Raw genomic sequence first — 22940 nt, forward strand, 5'->3', positions numbered from 1 at the left:
AAAAAAAAAAAAAAAAAGCTACTCTTGGGAGGCTGAGGCACGTGAGAATCGCTTGTAACCAGGAGGCAGTGAGGTTGTAGTGAGCCGAGATCATGCCACTGCCACTCCAGGCCTGGAAACAGAGCTGAGATCTCCATTCTCAACTAAAAAAAAAAAAGAATGTCTGAAAGGAAGGAAGGTGAGGGAGGAGGGAAAAGGAAGAAAGATAGGCCAATCAGAAGAGCAGCCATGCCCCTTCATTCAGTTCCTTTTCCGAGGTCTCCAGCGTCTCACCCTGACTTCGCCTATTCCCTGGGCTGAGGGTGGCAGTCTGGCTGTGACCTTCCATCCGCCCTGGCGGGGGGTGAGCTGAGGCCGCTTCCGAAGCGGACCAGTCACCTTCAGCCTGGGCGTGTGTATTGGCTTGTCAACTGCTGGCTCTGCTGGGCTGATCCAGCGTAGGAGGCGATTCCAATGAGGGATGCGGTGGAGATGCCTGTGACTCCCAGCCGGGCCTTCTGCTACGCCACAACCTGTCTGGGCGCTATGAGTCTCGCTGGGCCAGCGTGCGTGTGGGGCCTGGGCCAGCCCTGATGCTGCGAGGGATGGAGGGCGCCGTGCTGCCCGTGTGGAGTGCGCACGGGGAAGGTCAGGCCTGAGGAAGGTTGGGGGCGAGGGTGGGCGTGAAGGACCTTGACTCTCACTTCCCTCCTCCTTCCGTCCCAGGTTACGTGGCATTTTCTTCTCCGGAACTCCAAGCTCAGATTGAGGCCAGGGGCTTGGCTCCACTGCACTGGGCAGATGACGACGGGAACCCCACAGAGCAGTACCCTCTGAATCCCAATGGGTCCCCAGGGGGCGTGGCTGGCATCTGCTCCCGTGATGGCCGCCACCTGGCTCTCATGCCTCACCCTGAGCGGGCCGTGAGGCCTTGGCAGTGGGCATGGCGACCCCCTCCATTTGATACTCTGACCACCTCCCCCTGGCTCCAGCTCTTTATCAATGCCCGAAACTGGACCCTGGAAGGGAGCTGTTGACTGGCCACAGGGGCTCACCTAGGTCCCATGGTTTTTCCCGTGAGTGTGTGCTGCCCTCTCCCCCGTGACTTTCAGGAGCACCCCATGTTATTTCCAAAAGCATCTTGGACAGACAAGGACCAAAATACAAAATCTCAGCGGACTCAATGATCTGCCTGCTGATGTTCCTTCCGCAGCTGTATCTATTTTCGGTTCTGCTCTAACATGGCATTCCCTTTCTCAGCCCAGGAAATAGCACGTGGTTCAGAGAAAAGAGTGACAAGGAAAAGTTAGGACTCCTGAGGTCGGAGCAGGGGCTTCTGTTGCCCACTTCACAACACCCAGTGATCACCGGCATGCATTTGCCTCCTCGGCTCTGAGGGATGTTTTGCGCTTCCTTTTCTCATTATTGGAGTTTAGGGGGTGCAAACAAATTCAGCAATAGTGTGCAGATCAGCCCCTCACCACCTCATTGTTCTCATCTGGAACTGAAACTTTCTGGATTTCTCTTGAAGTGCTACACTGTACTGAATGGAAGGCACTGTTGCTTGTGGAAGGTTCTCAGCATTTCTGGCTGTCTCAGGGCTGGCCTCAGAGCCCAGCATTCCTGATATTTGCTTCTACATTAGCAGCTCTTTTTATTTTATTTTATTTTTTGAGACAGTCTCACTCTGTCACCCAGGCTGGAGTACAGTGGTGTGATCTCGGCTCACTGCAACCTCTGCCTCCCGGGTTCAAGCGATTTTCCTGCCTCAGCCTCCCAAGTAGCTGGGAGTACAGGTGCCCCCCACCACACCCAGCTAATTTTTGTATTTTTAGTAGAGACAGGGTTTCACAATGTATCCCAGGCTGGTCTCAAACTCCTAACCTCAAGTGATCCACCTGCCTCGGCCTCCCAAAGTGCTGGGATTACAGGTGGGAACCTGCAATCCTGTACCTGGCCCAGCAGCTCTCTTTTTGATAGATGTGGTTGGTGCTCTCATCCCTAGATCCTAACGCTTTAGTATGCTGGAATTCTACTCTTCACTTATTCCATTAACTGCTGTTGATTAGTTACTATTTCAAAGCAATGTCACTGGCCTCAGGGAGTTTATATGTAATAGAATTAAAAACAATAGCTGTGTATAACACTTACCTCAAGCCACGCATGTGTGAGGCATTTTGTATGCTGGAATTCTACTCTTATTCCATTAACTATTGTTGATTAGTTATTATTTCAGAGCACTGTCACTGGCCTCAGGGAGTTTATGTGTAATAGAATTAAAAACAATTGCTGTGTATAACACCTCAATCCACGCATGTGTGAGGCATTTTGTATGTATCTGAATTAATTCTTACTAAAGTACTTGATAGCCCCTCCCCACCTTTTTAATGAAGGATGAATGAAGGTTGACCGCATTGCTTGGGGTCCACACATAGTGAAGGGGGCTGGGCTCACCAGGACTACATCTGCTTCCCACCATCCTGCAGTCTCACTTCCTGGAGGCAGTGTGTCGAGACTTCCTGCTGGCGGCTGTCTTTGCTTCCTTTGCTGTCCGTTGCTTCCTTTGCTCACAGGACCGTGGATAGAGTTCCCTTCCTCGTGACTGTTGTGTTGTACACCTCAAGTCAGTTGGCTCCGTAGAATGTTCAACATTTTGATAAAAGGAGTTTCCCTGAGAATGGAGACTATAATCCCAGACCCCTGAGGGCATGAGGGCTAGGAGAGCTCAGGTGGGGAGGCTGAGCACTTCTGTGTGCTCCTGGTAGAGCAGCACCCTAAGAAGAAACTGACAATAATGAAACAATGGTAAATGGTGGCTACGGGGAAAACAACTGTTTCAGAGATTTCCCTCTGAAACCTACCCTGAGCAGTATGGGACTCCTCCGGATCTTTTTTTTTTTTTTTTTTTTTTTTTAAACAATCATTTTATTGCTTGAGTACACACACAAATTTATGCGACCAGGGCAGAGGCTGTAGATGATTCATATTTCCAGTTGGGAGGGAGGACTCGCTTGGTCTTATAATATCAAGCCAAATGGTGAATCTGGCTCTCTATCAGAATCAGACGGAATTTAGCATCCTTATCCTTTCTGTTCCTCTCGATCCTTTCGAACAGCAACTGCTTTCTTAATTAAATGGTAGAGATCTTCAGGAAGATCAGGAGCAAGTCCCTTAGACTTAAGAATTCTTAAGATTTTATTGCCTGTCACAAAACGTACTTGTGCAACACCATGCGAATCTCTCAGGATCACACCGATTTGTGAAGGAGTCAGGCCCTTCTTGGCCAGTTTGTAAATCTACTCCTTCACGTCGTCAGATGTCAGCTTCAACCAAGTGGGGACGCTGCGTCGATAGGGCAAAGCCGACTGGGACAGGCCCTTCCTGGGAGCATGCATGCGACCCATGATGGCGGCGGTCAGGCAGCGAAAGGAGAGTGAGGGTCCAGATCATTTTTGACATTCGAATGTTCTTTCCTGACACTCGGAAAGGATATATGTATGTCTTTCAGATTTATAGTATCAAACGTACAATTTGGGGGCTGGTACCAAGGCTTAGATACCAGGTTTATTAAGGGCTTGATGCCAAAGTCAAAGGATGGCATGCGAGGTAACCTCCTGGTTGGCTGTGATAGGTAAACTCGTGGATTTTGAAGGGGGAGCAGTTTCTGGTTTGGGTCCCAATAGCCAAGTAAGACCCACCCTCCTCAGACACTATCAAGACCAAGTCCACTGGCTTTTCATCCGTGTTTTCATCCAGTAGCCATGTAACCCTGTCCTTGATGACTCCCACCCAGCTCCATTCCCACCCACCCACTCCCAAAGGCCCTCTGGTGAACCCTCCAGGCTAACTCTCTGCACCCTCCTTGCCTTCATGGAAAACCAGCTATCCTCTGAGAGCCACTTCTGCAGCCCCTCCAAGTGGCGACTTTTCTTCTCAAACCTCAACCTCACGTATCTCATCTTCCCCAGGCTAGGGAGTCAGGGTCCTCGTACCACTGCCAGACTGTTCACCCAGTTCAAAGAAAACCCTGCCCACTGCAGGCTCATGCCATTTTACTACATCCCTTTCACCCAATTCTTTGTGTTCTACTGACTTCTCTGGTGCTCCCTGTGGGAGAGGGTGCCAATTCTTCAATAATTGATTCCTCTCTAGAAATAAAATGTTCCTGCCAGGTTCGGTAGTTCATGCCTATAATTCCAACACTTTGGGAAGCCAAGACTGGTGGATCACCTGAGTTTGAGACCAACCTGGCCAACATAGTGAAACCCTGTCTCTACTGAAAATAAAAAAATTAGCTGGGTGGTGTGGTGTGTCCCCATAATCCCAGCTACTTGGGAGGCTGAGGCAGGAGAATCGCTTGAACCCAGGAGGCGGAGGTTGCAGTGAGCCGAGATCACGCCACTGCACTTCAGCCTGGGCAACAGAGAGTCCCTCTCAAAAAAAGAAAGGAAGGAAGGGAGGGAGGGAGAATGTTCCAGAGCCAGGCGCGGTGGCTCACGCCTGTAATCCCAACACTTTGGGAGGCCGAGGCCGGCAGATCATGAGGACAGGAGATCGAGACCATCCTGGCTAACAGTGAAACCCTGTCTCTACTGAAAGTACAAAAATAATTAGCCGGGCGTGGTGGCCGGCTCCTGTAGTCCCAGCCACTCGGGAGGCTGAGGCAGAAGAATGGCGTGAACCCCAGTGGTGGAGCTTGCAGTGAGCCGAGATCGCGCCACTGCACTCCAGCCTGGGTGATAGAGCGAGACTCAGTCTAAAAAAAAAAAAAAAAAAACCGGAATGTTCCAGTATTTTAGCTGGGCTTGTGGCTGCTGAAAGTAAAGATGACATCTCCCAGCTTCCCTCCTAGTTACGATTAAATTGTGGCCAGTGGGAGAGAAAATGATGTATACAATTTCCAAGTGTTCTTACAAGAAGGATGCATTTTTCTCTTTATGCATTTTTGCTTCCTATTGTCTGGAATGCAGACACGACAGCTGGAAGTTCAGCAGCCACACTGAAGTAGCTTTGGGAATTGGTACCACGCAGAGCAACAAGATAAGAGGAAGCTACTTGGGAGGCTAAAGTGGGAGGATCACTTGAGCCCAGGTGGTTGAGGCTCAGTGAACTGTGATCATACCACTGCACTCCAGCATGGGCAACAGAGCCAGACCCTGTCTCTAAAAAAGAAAAAAAAAGATCAAAGGAGACTGGTTCTTCTGACACTGAGGAGTGACAAGATAACACTGAATGTCTTGAGTGTAGGAAATGAACTTCTGTCTTGGTTTTTGTTTTTGTTTTTTAATTGTGACAGAGTCTCACTCTGACTCCCGGGCTGGAGTACTGGAGTACAGGGGTGTGATCTCGGCTCGCTGCAACCTCCGCCTCCTGGGTTTAAGCGATCCTCCCACCTCAGCCTTCTGAGTAGCTGGGATTACAGGCACGTGCCACCACGGCCAGCTAATTTTTGTAGTTTTAGTAGAGACAGGGTTTCGCCAGGTCAGCCAGGCTGGTCTCGAACTCCTGACCTGAAGTTATCTGCCTGCCTCGGCCTCCCACAGTGCTGGGATTATAGGCGTAAGCCAAAGCGCCCAGCCTGTCTTGCTTAAGCACTATTAATTTTGGTGTTTTCCATCCCTTGTAGCTAAACCTTGCCCTATTCAACCATTCCTAACTCCCTCTCATTCTTTAAGGGTATTAGGCCCTGGGTCCCCATCCCGTGCTTCACCTCAGCCCCTTCTGTTATCCTGTATCCATGTCGGTGACCATCCAGCACTCTGAACTTTTCTACAGTGACCTTCATTCCACCTCAGCCAACTACCCCACTTGGATTTTATCATCACCCAGGACCATCTTTGTCTCCAGACTTATTTATGCAGGCATCCTGTTTCCGACCATGAGGCTCTATCTCCAAATTTATTTATTCAGGCGTCCTGTTTCCATCTTTTTTTTTTTTCTTTTTGAGATGGGGTCTCACTTTGTTGCCCAGACTGGAGGGCAGTGGTGCGATCTCGGCTCACTGCAACCTCCACCTCCTAGGTTCAAGGGATTCTCCTGCCTCAGCCTTCCAAGTAGCTGGGATTACAGGCATGCGCCACTATGCCCGGCTAATTTTTGTATTTTTAGTAGAGATGGGGTTTCACCGTGTTGGCCAGGCTGGTCTCAAACTCCTGACTTCAAGTGATCTACCCACCTTGGCCTCCCAAAGTGCTGGGATTACAGGCATGAGCCACTGTGCCCGGCCCTTTCCTTCCATCTTGCTTCTTTATCTACAATACTCTGAGATTTCAAAGTAATTAGGACCTCCAATGCAATAATTACTTTACCCTAATCCATTGCTCCATTTCTTTCTTCCCTCCTTATCCAGCTTCCAGTGACAGCCTTTCCAAAGCCCCTTCACTTGAGCTATGACTTTTTCATCATACCCATTTGGCAAACTCTCAACCTACCTGCTTCCTATGAGAAAGCCAGACAGAACAGGTTCTCTCATAAGTTCATCATTAACCACCTTTGGGGAAACAGGGAATGGGAAGGAAAAATGGAGATGAAAGGTTAATAAGACAGGGCCCAAGTGAGCCTTCAATGATATTATGTGCCATGAACCAAGGGTTATGATGACCTTAGTTCTCTAAACCTGAGGTCTAAAAGCAAAACCATTTACAGCAACGTACACACCGAGTGAACAAGTCCTTCCTTTGGGTTTCAGCTGGGTCAATAGCGCTGCTCAAATCCTTTGTGAGAGGTTATTTCAGTAGCACCACATACATCCTTTCTCAGCCCAAGTCTCTGTTGTACTTTATTTTTCACCATTGCAATGAATGAACTGTGAACTGTTTTCATTTATTTTATTATTTAGAGATGGAGTCACGCTCTGTTGCCCAGGCTGGAGTGCAGTAGCACAATCTCAGCTCACCACACCCTCCACCTCCCAGGTTCAAGTGATTTTCCTGCCTCAGCCTCCTGAGTGGCTGGGACTACAGGCGCCTGGCACCATGCCTGGCTAATTTTTATATTTTCATTTATTTTATTTCATTTTTGAGAGGGAGTCTCACTGTCGCCCAGATGGAAGTACAGTGGCACGATAATTTTTATATTTTTAGTAGAGACTGGGTTTCACCATGTTAGCCAGGCGGGTCTCAAACTCCTGACCTCGTGATCTGCCCGCCTCGGCCTCCCAAAGTGCTGGGATTATGGGCATGAGCCACTGTGCCCAGCCTAAGCTGTTTATTTGATCAAAGATCTGTCTCCCTATTAGTGTGTAAGTTCCATGATATCAGGAGACACATTTTTGCACCCCACCATGTCCTAATATCTACACAGTGCCCCGCACCTAGTAGGTGCTCAATAAATATATGCTGAACAAATGAATACATATGAATGTTAAAATTAGTAAATATTGATATTTTTTTTTCCCTTAATACAAGAGTGAATTAGTGGATTGGGTTCATGGGTGGTTGGACTTTGTACTTCTCAAGCATTTCTCCTTTTTACCTCATTTGTCCAGTTAAAGTCACGAGTTCTTGTTATCAGGTCAAGGAGACTGGCCCTGTGTAAGTGGAAAGACAGGGAGAACCAGTAAGTCTCTTTTCTTTCTTTTTTTTCTGAGATGGAGTCTTGCTCAGCTGCCCAAGTTGGAGTGCAATAGCGTGATCTTGGCTCACTGCAACCTCTGTCCCCCAGGTTCAAGCAATTCTCCTGCCTCAGCCTCCCAAGTAGCTGGCACTACAGGCAGGCACCACCACGCTCAGCTGGTTTTTGTATTTTTAGTGGAGATGGGGTTTCACCATGTTGGCCAGGATGGTCTTGTTCTGTTGACCTCGTGATCTGCCCGCCTCAGCCTCCCAAAGTGCTGGAATTACAGACCTCTGGCTTCTAGGTTCAAGCAATTCTCCTGCCTCAGACTCCTGAGTAGCTGGGATTACAGCCACCGCGTCCGGCCTCTTTTCTTGATTAGTTTAACATCTGCCTGGCTGCCAACACGGCCCTTCCGTTGCACAGAAAAAGACACAACACTGAACTAAGCACACATTACGTCATCCTCAGTTGCTAGAAGGAGCAGTACTGGCTGGGGAGGCAGCAGGCAGGGGCTAAGCACAAAGAAGCAGTGTGGCTGACAGCATCCAGATGGGATCACCTGGTGGGGGCCATCTGTTTGAGAGAGGCTCCCCGCCAGGGTACCCTCTGCTCTCCAACAGGCCAGCCCACCAAGGAACTTCGCTCTGAAGTGTGTCTGGGACACTGCTCAAACCGGAACATAGATAATGGAGAAAGACTGGAAAGAAGGGGGATGGGCATCAGTCAGTGGTGAGCCTGGTGAAGGAATATCTCCCACGGCAGCTGGGTGGTCAGTATCCCGGTGCCTGGCAAGCATCATGCTCCCAGCACCTGCTATATGTAAGACCCTGTGGTGGTGGAAACCAAATAAACCTGTCACTGGACACTTGGGAGCGGCAAACAGCCAGATGGTAGAGACCGGAGACCTGCTGCAGTGGAGCCTGGGTCTTGGCGTCTTGTAGGCTTCAGGAAACCTTTCTGTGTGAGCAGTCCACTAGGAGTGCCTGCAGCATTGGGCCATCTTCCCCCAAGCAGGAAGGGCATTGTGCAGCTCCCTCACCTGCTCAGCCTGGAGGGGCAGCCTGCGACTACAGAATGAGACAAATCTCTGTGAGACAGCCCTGCCCATACTGTCACTCAGGGAACAACATTGTCAAGGGCCTCCTCCTGAGGGGCGCACACGAGGGAGACAGACTTGGAACAAGTGACTTCAATCCAGTGCCTTTTAGGGGAAGCTCAGGGTACCGTGGAGCTCATAGAAGGGCATGTGGCCCAGACTTTTGGGATCAGGGAAGGATTCTCTGAGTGAGCTGAGACCTGAAGGATGAGTAGCAGTTTGTTACATGAAGCTACTCAGGAAGGCTGAAGCAGGAGAATCACTTGAACCCGGGAGGCAGAGGTTGCGGTGAGCTGAGATGCAGCCATTGCACTCTGGCCTGAGAAACAAGAGCGAAACTCTGTCTCAGAAAAAAAAAAGAAAGAAAGAAAAGAGCTAAATTATGTGGTGCTTTGGAGGCTGGGACTACATGGACTCTTAAGAGAGATGGCACCTTCTAAGAGGTTCCAAAGGAAGAAACAAGGGGCAGCTCTACTGGGTTTCAGACACAGAGATCCCGGCCTGGGTTGTCGTGGAGGATGAAGCTGCTCCATCTTGGATGCTGATCTGCCGTGTTGTCCTCTGGTTAACCCCTGTTCTGGAATGCCTCTAAGATTGCCACTTCATCTACTGTGACCTTCAATCCTGCTCTAAGGTAGATTCACATAGCATTCTGCGCCTTTCCCTGAGGTGTTGATGTCAGTAGTACCATGCATTTCTACTGAGGCATGTATACCTTTCCCGTCAGGTACGCCTGGCTTCTGTTTCTAAGTCATTATTAAATGCTTCTTTTTGAAAAACTGGATACATCAGTCTCTCTTTTTTTTTGTTGTTTTTTTTTTTGTTTTTGAGATGGAATCTTGCTCTGTCACCCATGTTGGAGTGTAGTGGCGCTGTCTCAGCTCACTGCCACCTCTGCCTCCTGGGTTCAAGTGATTCTTCTTCTGTCTCCCGAGTAGCTGGGACTACAGGTGCACACCACCACACCTGGCTACTTTTGTATTTTTAGTAGAGACAGGGTTTCACCACGTTGGCCAGACTGGTCTTGAACTCCTGACCTCAGGTAATCTGCCCACCTTGGCCTCCCAAAGTGCTCCTATTATAGGCGTGAGCCACCAATCCCAGCCTGTCTCCTCTTCAGCCTCTTAGCTCCCTTGGCCTTTGGGTAGGTTTGCATAGACTGGTTGTAGATGTGGAAAGTCCTCCTTCCCTTGTCCATATTGTGCCTCTGTCATTGTTGAGAACTAGGGGACAGGGGGTAAAGTACCCAATCTCGTGACTTAACAGCAAAGATCAGAGGCCGTCTGTCCTCTTTGCCCTACTTACAACCCAAACCTTCCAACTCCTCCTTTCTGTCATTGCTGTCTCCATTCTTTCTTTTTTTTTTTGAGGCAGAGTCTTGTTCTGTTTCCCAGGCTGGATCTCAGCTCACTGCAACCTTGGCCTCCCAGGTTCAAGTGATTCTCCTCTCAGCTTCCTGAGTAGCTGGGATTACAGGTGTGTGCCACCACGCCTGGCTAATTTTTGTATTTTTAGTAGAGATGGGGTTTCACCATGTTGTTCTCGAACTCTCGACCTCGTGATCTGTCTGCCTCAGCCTCCCAAAGTGCTGGGATTACAGGCGTGAGTCACCCGGCTGGTATCTCCATTCTTCTTGAGCAGGCTTCCATCTTGGAACTTGCTCTTCATTTTTCCCCTCCACCTTGTGCATCACCCCATATTATTGTTTTCCTACTGCACTGCTCATCCTGGCTTCATCTCTCCCTGTCCTAACTGTAACAGCCTAGCGCAGACGCTCATCCCTCCACACGTACTGTACAAGTCTGGTGCTGACCACCTGGAGTTAGTGTCAGATCCCACAAGTAAAGGTCTGAATCTTCCACAAGACTCCCCTCATTTCAGACACTAGCCACAAATCTCAAGAGTCCCCAAGTCAGCCACACTTTGCCTGACTGGCTATATGTTCAGAAGTTCCCACAATCCCCACAGGCTCAATAATTCACTAGAAGGACTCACAGAACTCAGAGAAGCACCATACTTATGATTGTGGTATTGTGGTTTTATTATAAAGAATATGCATAATTGTGGTTTTATTATAAAGAATATGCATAGGCGTCTGAGCGCGGTGGCTCACGCCTGTAATCCCAACATTTTGACAAGCCGAGGCAGGCAGATCTCCTGAGGTCAGGAGTTCAAGACCAGCTTGGGCAACATGGCAAAACCCCATCTCTACTAAAAATACAAAAATTAGCCAGACATGAGATCGTATCACTGCACTCCAGCCTGGGCAACAGAGTGAGACTCACAAAAAAAAGGGCTGGGCCTAGTGGCTCACACCTGTAATCCCAGTACTTTGGGAGGCCAAGGCAGGCGGATCATGGGGTCAGGAGACCGAGACCATCCTGGCTAACACCCTGAAACCCTGTCTCTACTAAAAATACAAAAATTGGCTGGGCCCAGTGGCTCACGCCTGTAATCCCAGCACTTTGAGAGGCCGAGGTGGGCGGATCACGCGGTCAGGAGATAGAGACCATCCTGGCTAACACACTGAAACCCTGTCTCTACTAAAAATACAAAAAATTGGCTGGGCCCAGTGGCTCACGCCTGTAATCCCAGCACTTTGGGAGGCCGAGGCGGGCAGATCACGAGGTCAGCAGTTCGAGACCAGCCTGGTCAACATGGTGAAACCCCATCTCTACTAAAAATACCAAAAAAAATTAGCCAGGCATGGTAGGGGACACCTGTAATCCCAGCTACTCGAGAGGCTGAGGCAGGATAACTGCTTGAACCCAGGAGGCAGAGGTTGCAGTGAGCTGAGATCATGCCCTAGCCTCGCTGGGTGACAGAGCAAGGCTCCATCTCGGGGGGGGGGGGGGGGAGAAAAATTGGGCGTGTGGCGGGTCCTTAGTCCATGCTAATTGGGAGTCTGAGGCAGAACAGCGGTGAACCCAGGAGGTGGAGCTTGCAGTGAGCCAAGATCATGCCACTGCACTCCAGCCTGAGTAACAGAGCGAGACTCTGTCTCAAAAAAAAAAAAAAAAAAAAAAAAAAGAATATACATTGGGAAGGTTGGAACAGGTCCCAAAATCTGAGCTCCCGTGGGGACTGCTGAGGAGTCAGGGCACAGCGCCTACTCTCACATCAATGTGTTCACCAACCAGGAAGCCTCACTGAACTTCAGTGTGCAGAATTCCTATTGGGGTTTTATCGGGCTGATATCAACTGGGCCAAAGCTTTAACCCTCTAATCACATGATTGATCTTTCTGGCGTGGCTCACCCCCATCCTGATTCATGTCCTTAGCATAACCTATCTAGGGGCCCACCATGAGTCAGCTCATTAGTATAAACCATTAGGGCCTATCATGAATAACAAAGAACTCCCATAACAGGAAATTCCACAGATTTTGAGTTTTTCAGGAACCAGGCATAAAGGGCAATTCGGTTGTTTGTTTGTTTGTTTCTTTGTTTTGAGACACAGTCTCCCTTTGTAACCCAGGCTGGAGTGCAGGGGCTCGATCTTGGCTCACTGCAACTTCTGCCTCCCAGGTCCCGGTTCAAACAATTCTCCTGCCTCAGCCTCCCAAGTAGCTGGGATTACAGACATGCGCCACCACACCCAGCTAATTTTTATATTTTTGGTAGAGACGGGGTTTCACCATGTTGGCCAGGCTGATCTTGAACTCCTGACCTCGTGATCCACCCGCCTTGGCCTCCCAAAGTGCTGGGATTACAGGCGTGAGCCACCGCGCCCAGCCTTTTGTTTTTGCTTTTGTTTTGTTTGTTTGTTTGAGACAAAGTCTTACTCTGTTGCCCAGGCTGGAGTGCAGTGGTGCGATCTCGGCTCACTGCAACCTCCCTATCCCGGGTTCAAGTGATTCTCCTGCCTCAGCTTAGTAGCTGGGATTACAGGCACCCACCACTGCGCCCGGCTAAGTTTTGTGTTTTTAGTAAAGACAGGGTTTCACCATGTTGGCCAGCCTGGTCTTGAACCCTTGACCTCAGGTGATCCACCTGCCTCTGCCTCCCAAAGTACTGGGATTACAGGCTAGAGCCACTGTGCCTGCTTTTTTATTTTTTTAAGAGATGGGAGTCTTGTTCTGTCACCCAGGCTGGAGTGCAGTGGCATAATCATAGTTCACGGCAACCTCAAACTTGCGGACTCAAGCGATCCTCCTGCTTCAACTTCCCTGGGATTACAGGTGTGCATAGCACCATGCCCAGCTAATTAAATTATTTGTTGAGATGGGGTCTGGCTACATCGCCCAGGCTGGTCTTGAATTCCTGGGCTCAAGTGATCCTCCCACCTTAACTTCCCAAAGTGTCGGGATTACAGGCTGAGTTACTGCGCCTGGCCCAGGCAAATTCTTTATTGTATAATATACCTTAACAGGGCCTAACTGGTAAATAACCTATCTCTTAACAGTCATCCAATAAATACAGGCCAGGCCCTGTACAAGTCAGTGAGAAGTTGATGGTGAAAGGCAGACATGTACCCGTCTCCTGGTGCTTAGTGTATTATACAGTGAAGCGCCTGCAGTGGTGACAGGAGCATAGCAGCACAGCAGAAGCCAGCAGTTAATCCAGAAATGTTTTCTGGAGATCAGAGTATGAGCTGGCTAGGGAGGAAGGGGGAAAGAAAGTTCTAGGCAGAGGGCATCGCATGTGCAAATGCCCAGAGGCATGAAAGAGGTTGACTCAGTTGAGGGATTGAAGAAAGTTCAGTGTCTAGCACACAGACTATAAGGGGAAAATGGCAGGGTGTAGTGGCTCACACCTGTAATCCCAGCACTTTGGGAGGCTGAGGCAGGTGGATCACCTGAGGTCAGGAGTTGGAGACCAACATGGCCAACATGGTGAAACCCCGTCTCTACTAAAAATATAAAAATTAGCCAGGAGTGGTGGCACACGCCAGTAATCCCAGCTACTCGAGGCTGAGGCAGGAGAATCACTTGAACCCGGGAGGTGGAGGTTGCAGTGAGCCAAGATTATGCCACTGCACTCCAGCCTGGGCGACAGAGCGAGACTCCATCTCAAAAAAGAAAAGAAAAAGACTATAAGGAGAAAATGATGGGATATGCGGCTGAAAAGTTCCAGGGAAAGGACTGAGTGACAGGTGCAGAATTGCTCCAAACACGAGGACGCACTGATCTTCCTCAGACACTAACTTCATTATAGCAGGCCTTTGTGTATTGTGTATCTACTGTGGCTACCATTGATTGTCACATAATCCTAAGCATCTCCCCAAGGCAGGTTTCTCAGCTGGGGACTAAGCAGGGGCATGAACTAGATCTCATTACAGGATATGAACTGTAGCACGCCCTAGCTCTTCCTGTTCAGGCTGAAAGCCCAGAAAGAAGCGCTATGTTTTACCCATTTTTAGACCCTCCCCTAAAGCCTAGTAAAGGGCTAAATACACAAAATACTTCATAGCTGGGCTTCTTAATCTTTAGTCAATGAGCTTGGATAAAAATTTCATCTTTTTCTTTTCTTTTCTTTTTTTTGAGACAGAGTTTAGCTTTTGTTGCCCAGGCTGGAGTGCAATGGCATGATCTTGGCTCACGGTAAACTCTGCCTCTCGGTTCAAGTGATTCTCCTGCTCAGCCTCCCAGGTAGCTGCGATTACAGGTGTGTAGCACCACACCTGGCTAATTTTGTATTTTTAGTAGAGACAGGGTTTCACCCTGTTGGTCAGGCTGGTCTCAAACTCCTGACCTCAAGTGATTCAACTGCCTCAGCCTCCCAGAGTGCTGGGACTACAGGCGTAAGCCACTGCGCCTGGCCCATCTTTATTTTCAATATGCATAATATTTTGAGACAGAGTCTCCCTTTGTCACCCAGGCTAGAGTGCAGTAGCTGGCACTACAGGCATATGACACCACGCCCGGTGAATTTTTTTTTTTTTTTTTGTAATAGACACAGAGTCTCACTTTGTTGTCCAGGCTGGTCTCAAACTCCTGAGCTCAAGCAATCTGCCCACCTAGGCCTCCCAAAGTGCTAGGATTACAGGCGTGAGCCACCGCACCTGGCCCATGCCTGTAATCTCTTTGAGAGGCCAAGGTGGGAGGATGGCTTGAGCCCAGGAGGTTGAGGCTGCAGTGAGCTGTTATCGTGCCACTGCACTCCAGCCTGGGTGACAGAATAAGACCCTGTCTCAAAAAAACAGAAAAAATAACAATAACAATAACATTATATTGAATAGGGGATCATGGGCTTCACAAAACTGCCAAAGCAGTCTGCAGTAGAAAAAAAGACGAAAACCCCTGCTTAATAGAAATACTTATTGCCCTAACTCTTTTCAAAGGGATGCCTGACTTTGGGTGTGGTGGTATCTCTCTGATTTGAGTCCATCTCTTGGTGCCCTAAAGGGGAGAGTCGCTGGGACTCTTGTCCCCAAAGCAAACAGCTGCATCAACTGCATGCAGGGCACTGAATAAGGGAATGTCCCAGGTGTAGAGAATCAATCAGTTGCAGGCCTACTTGCAACCAGTGGACTGAGAGCCAGTCACATCCTCACATTCTCCTGAGAAAAGTGGCTGCTGGCCATCTCTGTACTGAGATTTGTCCCCTGACACTCATCATCCTAGCCACAGCCAGCTGGACCAGAGATCTCTCTTGTATTTGGGTGGTGGCCTGAGGAGTGGCCAGGCAGGAGAACCTGCCAAATAGGTACTTGCAGATTGAATGACAACTAATCGACCCAGTTAGATCCTGTCCCTTGGGAAGTTGGGATTTGAACACTTGAGGGAGTTGAGAGGTGGCAGGGCCAGCAGAAGTGACAGGCACAAAAAAAAAAAAAAAAAAAAAAAGAGGTGAAGGGAGAAGGGGAAGTGGAGCCAAGCGTGGGGATTTGCCAAGTGAGGGTGGCCTTCCACCCCATTCATCCAGAGGTTTGGCTGAGCACCCCCCAAGAGCCCACAGAATTGTGGAGGGCCAGGGGTCCCCAGCTGCACAGGGCTCATGGCAGAACATGAGACATGCCACACGCCCAAAATGAGGAAGTTGGGGGGGGCTTTTTCTCAGCCTTCCTGACCTAGTGTGACCTCCTCTGGGCCCATGTAATAGGCCTCCACACCCCCTTATGCCTGGTGCAGGCACCCTGTTCACTTCTATGTCCTTGTAGGTCCGTTTCCAAGGACTCTACCTGCTTGACTGCTCCCAAAGCAGCCACAGCCAGTAATGCCCCTGGTGAGGAACGGGGCTGGAGAGCAGGCTGGCATAAAGCGGGAGGGAGGGACAGAGAAGTCTGTCAATCATCCCAGAGAAGCATCATGGGGTGGACTCCTCTGACCTGGCTCCTTTGGTTTCCCATGGCTGGGCTCCTTCTCTCCCTCTGGAGCCTGTAACGTCCCCGCTCTCTCAAATTCCTCATACAGCAGACTCATTCCACTCTCTTTACCCAGAAATAGGTCAGACTCAACTATATCCATATCTCATTTCTTCCTAACAGCGTTTTATTTCATTTTTTAGATGGAGTCTTGCTCTGTTGTCCAGGCTGGAGTACAGTGACACAATCTTAGTTCACCGCAGCCTCCACCTCCTGGGTTCAAGCAATTCTCCTACTTTAGCCTCCCTAGTAACCCGCCACCACGCTCGGCTAATTTTTCTGTTTTTAGTAGAGATGGGGTTTCATCATGTTGTCCAGGCTAGTCTCGAACTCCTGATCTCAAGTGATCTGCCCCACCTTGGCCTCCCGCTGTGCTGGGATTACAGGCATGAGCCACGGTGCCTGGCCCCCCAACAGCATTTTAAAGATGAAATGAGACTCAGAGAGGAGTCTGATGGCTGTAGTAAGGAATGAGGAGTCAAGCTCCTTAGTGTGTGCTACAAAAACCCTGCACACCTGACCATGTTCGCAGCTCCCTGCCACCCATTCCCATCCTACCCTCTCTTGCCAAACGGATACACTTGCTTTCCCCAAAACATGCCCTCTCATCTCCAAGTTTTTGCTCCTGATGTTCCCCCGGCTAGAATACCCCTAGGATGTCCTACTGAATTGTGAGTCAACCTTTAAGACTCAAAGTGTGGGCCAGGCATGGTGGCTCACCACTTTGAGTCTTATCACTCAATCTCATCACTTTGGGAGGCCAAGGCAGAAGGATCACTTAAGACCAGAAGTCCGAGACCAGCCTGGGCAACACAGTGGGACTCCATTTCTAAATAAATAAATAAATAAATAAATAAATAAATAAATAAATAAAAAACAAAAATTACCCGAGCATGGTGGTGCGTGCCTGTAGTCCCAGCTACTCAGGAGCCTGAGGCAGGAGGATGGCTTGAGCCCACAAGGTTGAGGCTGTAGTGAGCTATGATTGTACCACCACTACAGTCGAGCCTTGGCAACAGTGAGACCGCCTCTCAAAAAAAAAAAAAAAAACAAAAAAAGACTCCAAGTGTGCTCCACTGTTCCTTTTACACCTTCAGTGAGGCATCAGGGGCTGTGTCCTAAATGTATCTCCAGCCCTTCACATAGGGCCTGGCAAGGTAAGAGACCAACAAATACGCACCATTTGGCTTCATTTCACTAAATCATTAGGGTCCAGAGGTATGGTCAGCACTTGGAACCCTGTGGAATGGCCTCAAGATCAGAATCCTCTTGCCCAATTCTTGGCTGGGAAGCAGGTGACATCTAGAAACCATGAGGGTATGGGTGATCTCCTGGGTTCTGGACATTTGCACTCAGTTTATTCAATCACTCAACAATATATATTAGGTCTGGGCTGAGCACGGTGTCTCACGCCTGTAATAATCCCAGCACTTTGGGAGGCCAAAGCAGGTGGATCACCTGAGGTTGAAAGTTCGAGACTAGCCTAACCAACATGGAGAAACCCTGTCTCTACTAAAAATACAAAATTAGCTCGGCATGGTGGTGAATGCCTGTAATCCAGCTACTCAGGAGGTTGGGGCAGGAGAATCACTTGAACCCAGGAGGCAGACCCTAACCCCAAGCCAGACCCCACCGTCCCGCCCGGCGCCCTCCTAAGAGCGCAGCTTCCGGAGCAACGCCGCTGACCCCCGCCCCCAGGGCCTTGGCGCTGATTGGCCAGCGATAACGCGGGGCGGAACCAAATCTTAAAGGATCCGGGAGCTAAGCTAGACCCAGGTGGCGGTGGCAGCTGCGAAACCCAGGGAGCCGCTGCCACGTGACCCAATGTGGGCTTCTTTTAAACCTTTCTAATGCCCATAACCCAGCCTCAGGCCCATGGAGCCCATGAGAGACTGCCCGCTGTTCGGAGGCGCCTTTTCCGCCATCCTCCCCACGGGGGCCATTGACGTAAGGTGAGAAGGCCGGGGCGCCCAGGGGCGGCTGACTGGGTGGGTTGTGGGAAGAGACCGGGGTCAACCAGGGTCTGCCTTGCCTCACTCCAGCGACCTCCGACCGGTCCCGGACAATCAAGAAGTTTTCTGCCATCCCGTGACGGACCAGAGCCTGATCGTGGAACTTCTCGAGCTGCAGGCCCACGTGCAGGGTGAAGCGGCTGCGCGGTGAGGGAAGGGCCCTGGGCTGGCCAATGGCAGGGGCGGGGCCGGGGCAGTGGGCGGGACCCGCGGCCGACGGTTAATCTGGGCAGTGAGAACATGCAGGGGCCGGGAGCCAGCCGTGCGACTTAAAGATGCTCCCGGGGAGGCGGCCAGAGATGTCCCTTCCTGACCCCGCTTCCCTACTCCAGGTACCACTTTGAGGATGTTGGTGGCGTGCAGGGGGCTAGGGCTGTCCATGTGGAGTCTGTTCAGCCTCTCAGTTTGGAGAACCTGGCCCTGAGGGGCTGCTGTCAAGAAGCCTGGGTCCTCTCTGGCAAGCAGCAGATAGCTAAGGAAAACCAGCAGGTGAGGGCCTGAGAGTGTGCAATGTCCTGGAAGGGCGGTAGCGGGGGCGCAGAGATCCAGGTAAGCATCCTGACTCTGATCCCCTTAGGTAGCAAAGGATGTGACACTTCATCAGGCCTTGCTGAGGCTGCCCCAGTACCAGACTGATCTGTTGCTCACCTTCAATCAGCCCCCGTAAGGAGGAAGGAACGGGCGGGTATCTCATGACTGGGTTCCCAGGAGAATTGGGCTGGGAGGGACAGAACAGGGAGACTCACTGGTGGGATCCTCCAAGGAAGCAGGAGTGGGCCAGAGGTTTGGGGTAACTGATACCCAGGTCCTCTGGAACCGAAATTGGCAATTTCCAAACCTCAGGCCTGGATGATGTTCTCTCTCCATCTGTTTCCCCACCCCAAGCCCTGACAACAGGTCATCTCTTGGCCCTGAAAATCTGTCACCTCCACCCTGGAGCCTGGGTGACTTTGAACAGCTGGTGACCAGTCTGACCCTTCATGATCCCAACATCTTTGGTCCCCAGTAAAGGTGCTGAAGCACTGTATGATGTTGCTGAGAACTTGGGGACTCGGTTCTGTGAAGGGGAAAAGAGGTTGAAAAGAGGGTTTCCTCTCATTTCTTCCCTGTGCATAAACATAAGACAATCCCTCTTCAGAATAAACTTGCTTTATAATCAATATAATCTCTGTGCCTTTGAATCTAACAAGATGCCTGGGTCCCAGACACCTGGGAATTGGGTCTCCCAATTCCCTTTGGTTTTGGAGGGAGGAGTTTAAAGCTGTTCATGGGAGCAGGAGGGACTCAAGGGTGGCAGTGGTGAGAGGGAGGAAATACACTTTGGGATGACTGGTTCAGCCCTGAGAGAGGGGTGTGAATTACCCAGGGAATGGGTAGGGAAGGTTTAAAGTAACACCCAAGGAAAGAAGGGAAACGCTTGTAGTGTTCAACCCTGAGAACAGATGGGGAGTGGGGTTGGCTGTCCCTCATGGATGGATGAAAGGTCACCTATCAGTAGTCACCAGGACATAGTGGTGGAGGCACAAATGGCCAAGGAGTGCTCATTTGGTGGAGTCTGGGAGAAAGGCTGTTATTTAGTGTATGTGTAGTAGAGGGAGCGTAGCTGGTCCCAGAAGAAGAGGGAGAGGATGGTGTGGGGGCCGAGGCGGAAGTAGGAGGCACCTATACCCTTGTACATGCCAAAAATGCCCTCGGTCCGAGCTGTCTGCAGCAGAGCGTCCAGTATCCCCCGGTACATGAGGCCCTGAGAGCATGTCAGAGAGGGAGGGAGAGCACAGAGAAGGAGTTTGTCAGAGCCCACCAGGGGCAGCTCCTCCACAGGCTGCATTTCAGGCTATCCCACCTGCACCCGCAATTTGCCTCCCCGAACTCCTGCTTCCCTGCCTGCATCCCAGAGCACTTCCTTACCTTGCCCTGTGCATCTGTGGGCTGGTTGTAGAGCCTTGTGCAGGCCACATCAAAGGGTGCCATGGCCAAGACCACTGCAATGCCACTCACCATGGCAGCCACCAGAGCCAACTTCCAGCTCTGAGGAGAAAAGATCTAAGGGGGTAGAGAGGAAGAGCATTGTCAACCAGCCAACCATTCCACCCCAAGGACAGGACAGTCCCTGCCCTGGGGACACAGATGCTGGTAACTCGGGGAGCTTCCACCGCACCAGTTATAACAGTGCAAAAACACTGAGAAGGAGGAAGGCCAGGGTACCCTGAAGGCTCAGGTACCCCTTCTGGGAGGAAGTGACAAGAGAACTGCAGGAAGGGTCTAAAGAGTCAGTGACCTCCAAGCCCTCCTGCCACTCCCTCACCTTTGAATGTGGGGCACCGTCTCCTCCAGGGCCCAGTGCAGCTTGCCCTCCCCTTCCCCCCTTCCCAAAACAGACCCACCCATTTCCCAGGCAGTACCTCCCACTGGCTCAGGAGGTCCTTGGTGGATGAGAAGGTGCACAGCTGGGTGGAGGAACCGATGATAACTCGGGGCAGGCCGCCCAGAGCCCCACGCCACAACCCCACCAGACCATGTTTCTGGCCAATCTCGGTTAGCGCCTGAAACATGCCCTAGTGTGGGGAAGACCAGGGGGTGGGGTTCAGACAGCCCAGCATCAGGGGCTGCCATCCTAACACTGCCAAGGATGGGTGCTTAATAGGAACCTGTCGTCCAGACAAACAGTTCAATGTGGGCTTAGAGCCAGAATGGGGCCCTTGGTTGTCTAGTCACCCCACTGTTCCCTCCCTGGGCTCCCAAGAACTGGGGTGGGATGCATGGAAGTGAGGGCATTCACTGGTCAGGAGAAACGGGGGCAGAAAATTAGAGGAACTGGAATACATACTGGAAAGAGGCGTTGGGCGTGGTGGCTCATGCCTGTAATCCTAGCACTTTGGGAGGCCAAGGTGGATGGATCACCTGAGGTCAGGAGATTGAGACTAGCCTGGCCAACGTGGTGAAACCCCATCTCTATTAAAAATACAAAAATTGCCAGGTGCAGCAGCTCATGCCTGTAATCCCAGCACTTTGGGAGGCCGAGGCGGGCGGATCACAAGTTCAGGAGTTCGAGACCAGCCTGACCAACATGGTGAAACCCTGTCTCTACTAAAAATACAAAAATTAGCTGGACGTGGTGGCACATGGCTGTAATCCCAGCTACTCAACAGGCTGCAGCAGGAGAATCACTTGAACTCAGCAGGCAGAGGTTGCAGTGAGCCGAGGCCGCACCACTGCACTCCAGCCTGGGCAACAGAATGAGACTCTGTCTCAACAAAACAAAACAAAATTTAGCTGGGTGTGGTGGTGCACACCTGTAGTCCCAGCTACTTGGGAGGCTGAGGCAGGAGAATCGCTTGAACCCAGGAGGCAGAGGTTGCAGGGAGCTGAGATCATGCCACTGCACTTCAGCCTGGGCAACAGAGCGAGACTCCGTCTGAAAAAAAAAAAAAAGGAAAGAGGGTCTGGGTAGGCTTCAGGGGCAAAATGGGACAGAACTAATGGGTTGAGCAGAGCAGCGGCTGGGATTGGAGCTGTTGGGTACAGGCAGAAAGCTAGGGGAAAAGAGAAAGGATGATCAGGGACTTTGGCAGACTTGGGAACTCTCACCTGATGCTTATACTGGTGCCCTACAGCAATTTCTGAGGCTGCCTGTGCCTGCAGATGTGTCTTCACCTGCGAACAAGAGAATATCATAGCTTATGCCCCAGTGGCCATCCTCCTACGTCAGAACCAAATGTCTGACCCCCTCACATTTCCTCTAGGGTGTTCAGCAATGAATATCCTCTTATTCTGATAATTATTGTTGTTCCTACTTAACAAATTGGTTAACAAAAAAGACTCTGTCTCTAGGCTCCAGCTGCGGGGGGATGGATCTCCCAGCACTGCAAGACACCCCACCCCCTTCATATCCTTCTTCCCTTGGGGCTAGCAGTTGGGGGTGGAGTGGTTGGAGAATGGCAATATTTCCTTACGCATATTAGGCAAGACCTGGGTGTCCAGCCTCTCATGCCAGCTCCCATTCCCAGACCGGATCTCCAGCCACCACTTCTATCAGGCTCCCCATCAGACTCTGGGCAAAACTTGCTCTCTAGCCCCCACTCCCCATAAAGGTATCTAGTCGACTTTGGAGAGACCACTGTCCCTGAAACTCAAACCCTGCGAATGAGACCAGACTGCCTCTGCTACAGGACGCACTACTTCCCAGTCTCTTTTGCTCTTAGGAGCACTAAGCAGGGCCTAGTCCTAGCAATAAACAGCTATGTGACCTTGAGTGGATCACTTCCCCTCTCTGGGCCTCAGGCTCTTGACCTTTCACCTATACCAGATAACTCAAAGGGGCAGATGTTGAGATTGTTAATTCTGTAATAACCAGGATCTTCCTGATCCCTACACTCTCTGACGTATGTTAAATTCCTTATCCTCCCCTTCACAAATCCAACCTCAATATCAACACATAATAATGAAAACAATGCTACCAAATGCTTACTCTCTGCCAGGATTCGCACTAATGCTTCCATGTCTACCGCATTTGTCTCCCTCCATCCTCCCAATAATCACACAGAAAGGCCACTACAATTATTGCCATTTTACAGATGTGGCAACTGAAGCTCACCAACTAGTAATTTTCAAAGCCAGGACTTTAGTTCCAGAAAGGCTGATTCCAAAGCCCATAATCTTTTTTTTTTTTTGTTTTGAGACAGAGTCTTGCTCTGTTGTCCAGGCTGGAGTGTAGTGGCGTGATCTCGGCTCACTGCAAGCTCTGCCTCCCGGGTTCACACAATTCTCCTGCCTGAGCCTCCCGAGTAGCTGGGACTACAGGGGCCTGCCACCATGCCCAGCTAATTTTTTGTATTTTTTAGTAGAGACGAGGTTTCACCGTGTTAGCCAGGATGGTCTGGATCTTCTAACCTCGTGATCCTACCGCCTTGGCCTCCCAAAGTGCTGAGATTACAGGCATGAGCCACGGTGACCGGCTCCACAGTCAATAATCTTTTTTTTTTTTTTTTTTTT

The 22940-nt window shown here is 50.4% G+C and overlaps 3 protein-coding genes and 1 pseudogene across 3 annotated transcripts; 2 read left to right on the forward strand and 2 right to left on the reverse strand.

Moving 5' to 3' along the window:
- The first annotated feature begins 340 nt into the window (after positions 1–340).
- Positions 341–1664, forward strand: LOC108514385 (phosphoribosylformylglycinamidine synthase-like). The gene is made up of 2 exons (XM_017850585.1): positions 341–627; positions 706–1664. Exons 1-2 carry the CDS (start codon positions 573–575, stop codon positions 1014–1016), a joined length of 366 nt encoding a protein of 121 aa, XP_017706074.1. The 5' UTR covers positions 341–572; the 3' UTR covers positions 1017–1664.
- A 1265-nt stretch (positions 1665–2929) lies between these two features.
- On the reverse strand, positions 2930–6468 carry LOC108514384 (40S ribosomal protein S13 pseudogene; annotated as a pseudogene).
- Positions 6469–17518: 11050 nt separating this feature from the next.
- On the forward strand, positions 17519–19108 carry RANGRF (RAN guanine nucleotide release factor). The gene is made up of 5 exons (XM_017850583.1): positions 17519–17888; positions 17979–18095; positions 18281–18437; positions 18526–18611; positions 18834–19108. The coding sequence occupies exons 1-5, from the start codon at positions 17812–17814 to the stop codon at positions 18955–18957; spliced, it is 561 nt and encodes a 186-aa protein (XP_017706072.1). The 5' UTR covers positions 17519–17811; the 3' UTR covers positions 18958–19108.
- SLC25A35 (solute carrier family 25 member 35) lies at positions 19082–21623 on the reverse strand. The gene is made up of 4 exons (XM_017850376.1): positions 21537–21623; positions 20351–20503; positions 19857–19991; positions 19082–19692 (listed from the first exon to the last, which is right to left on the reverse strand). The coding sequence occupies exons 1-4, from the start codon at positions 21621–21623 to the stop codon at positions 19519–19521; spliced, it is 549 nt and encodes a 182-aa protein (XP_017705865.1). The 3' UTR covers positions 19082–19518.
- Positions 21624–22940: the final 1317 nt, after the last annotated feature.

The sequence above is a fragment of the Rhinopithecus bieti genome, unplaced genomic scaffold (assembly GCF_001698545.2).
Source record: "Rhinopithecus bieti isolate Rb0 unplaced genomic scaffold, ASM169854v2 scaffold_32008, whole genome shotgun sequence".
Taxonomy (NCBI): Eukaryota; Metazoa; Chordata; class Mammalia; order Primates; family Cercopithecidae; genus Rhinopithecus; species Rhinopithecus bieti.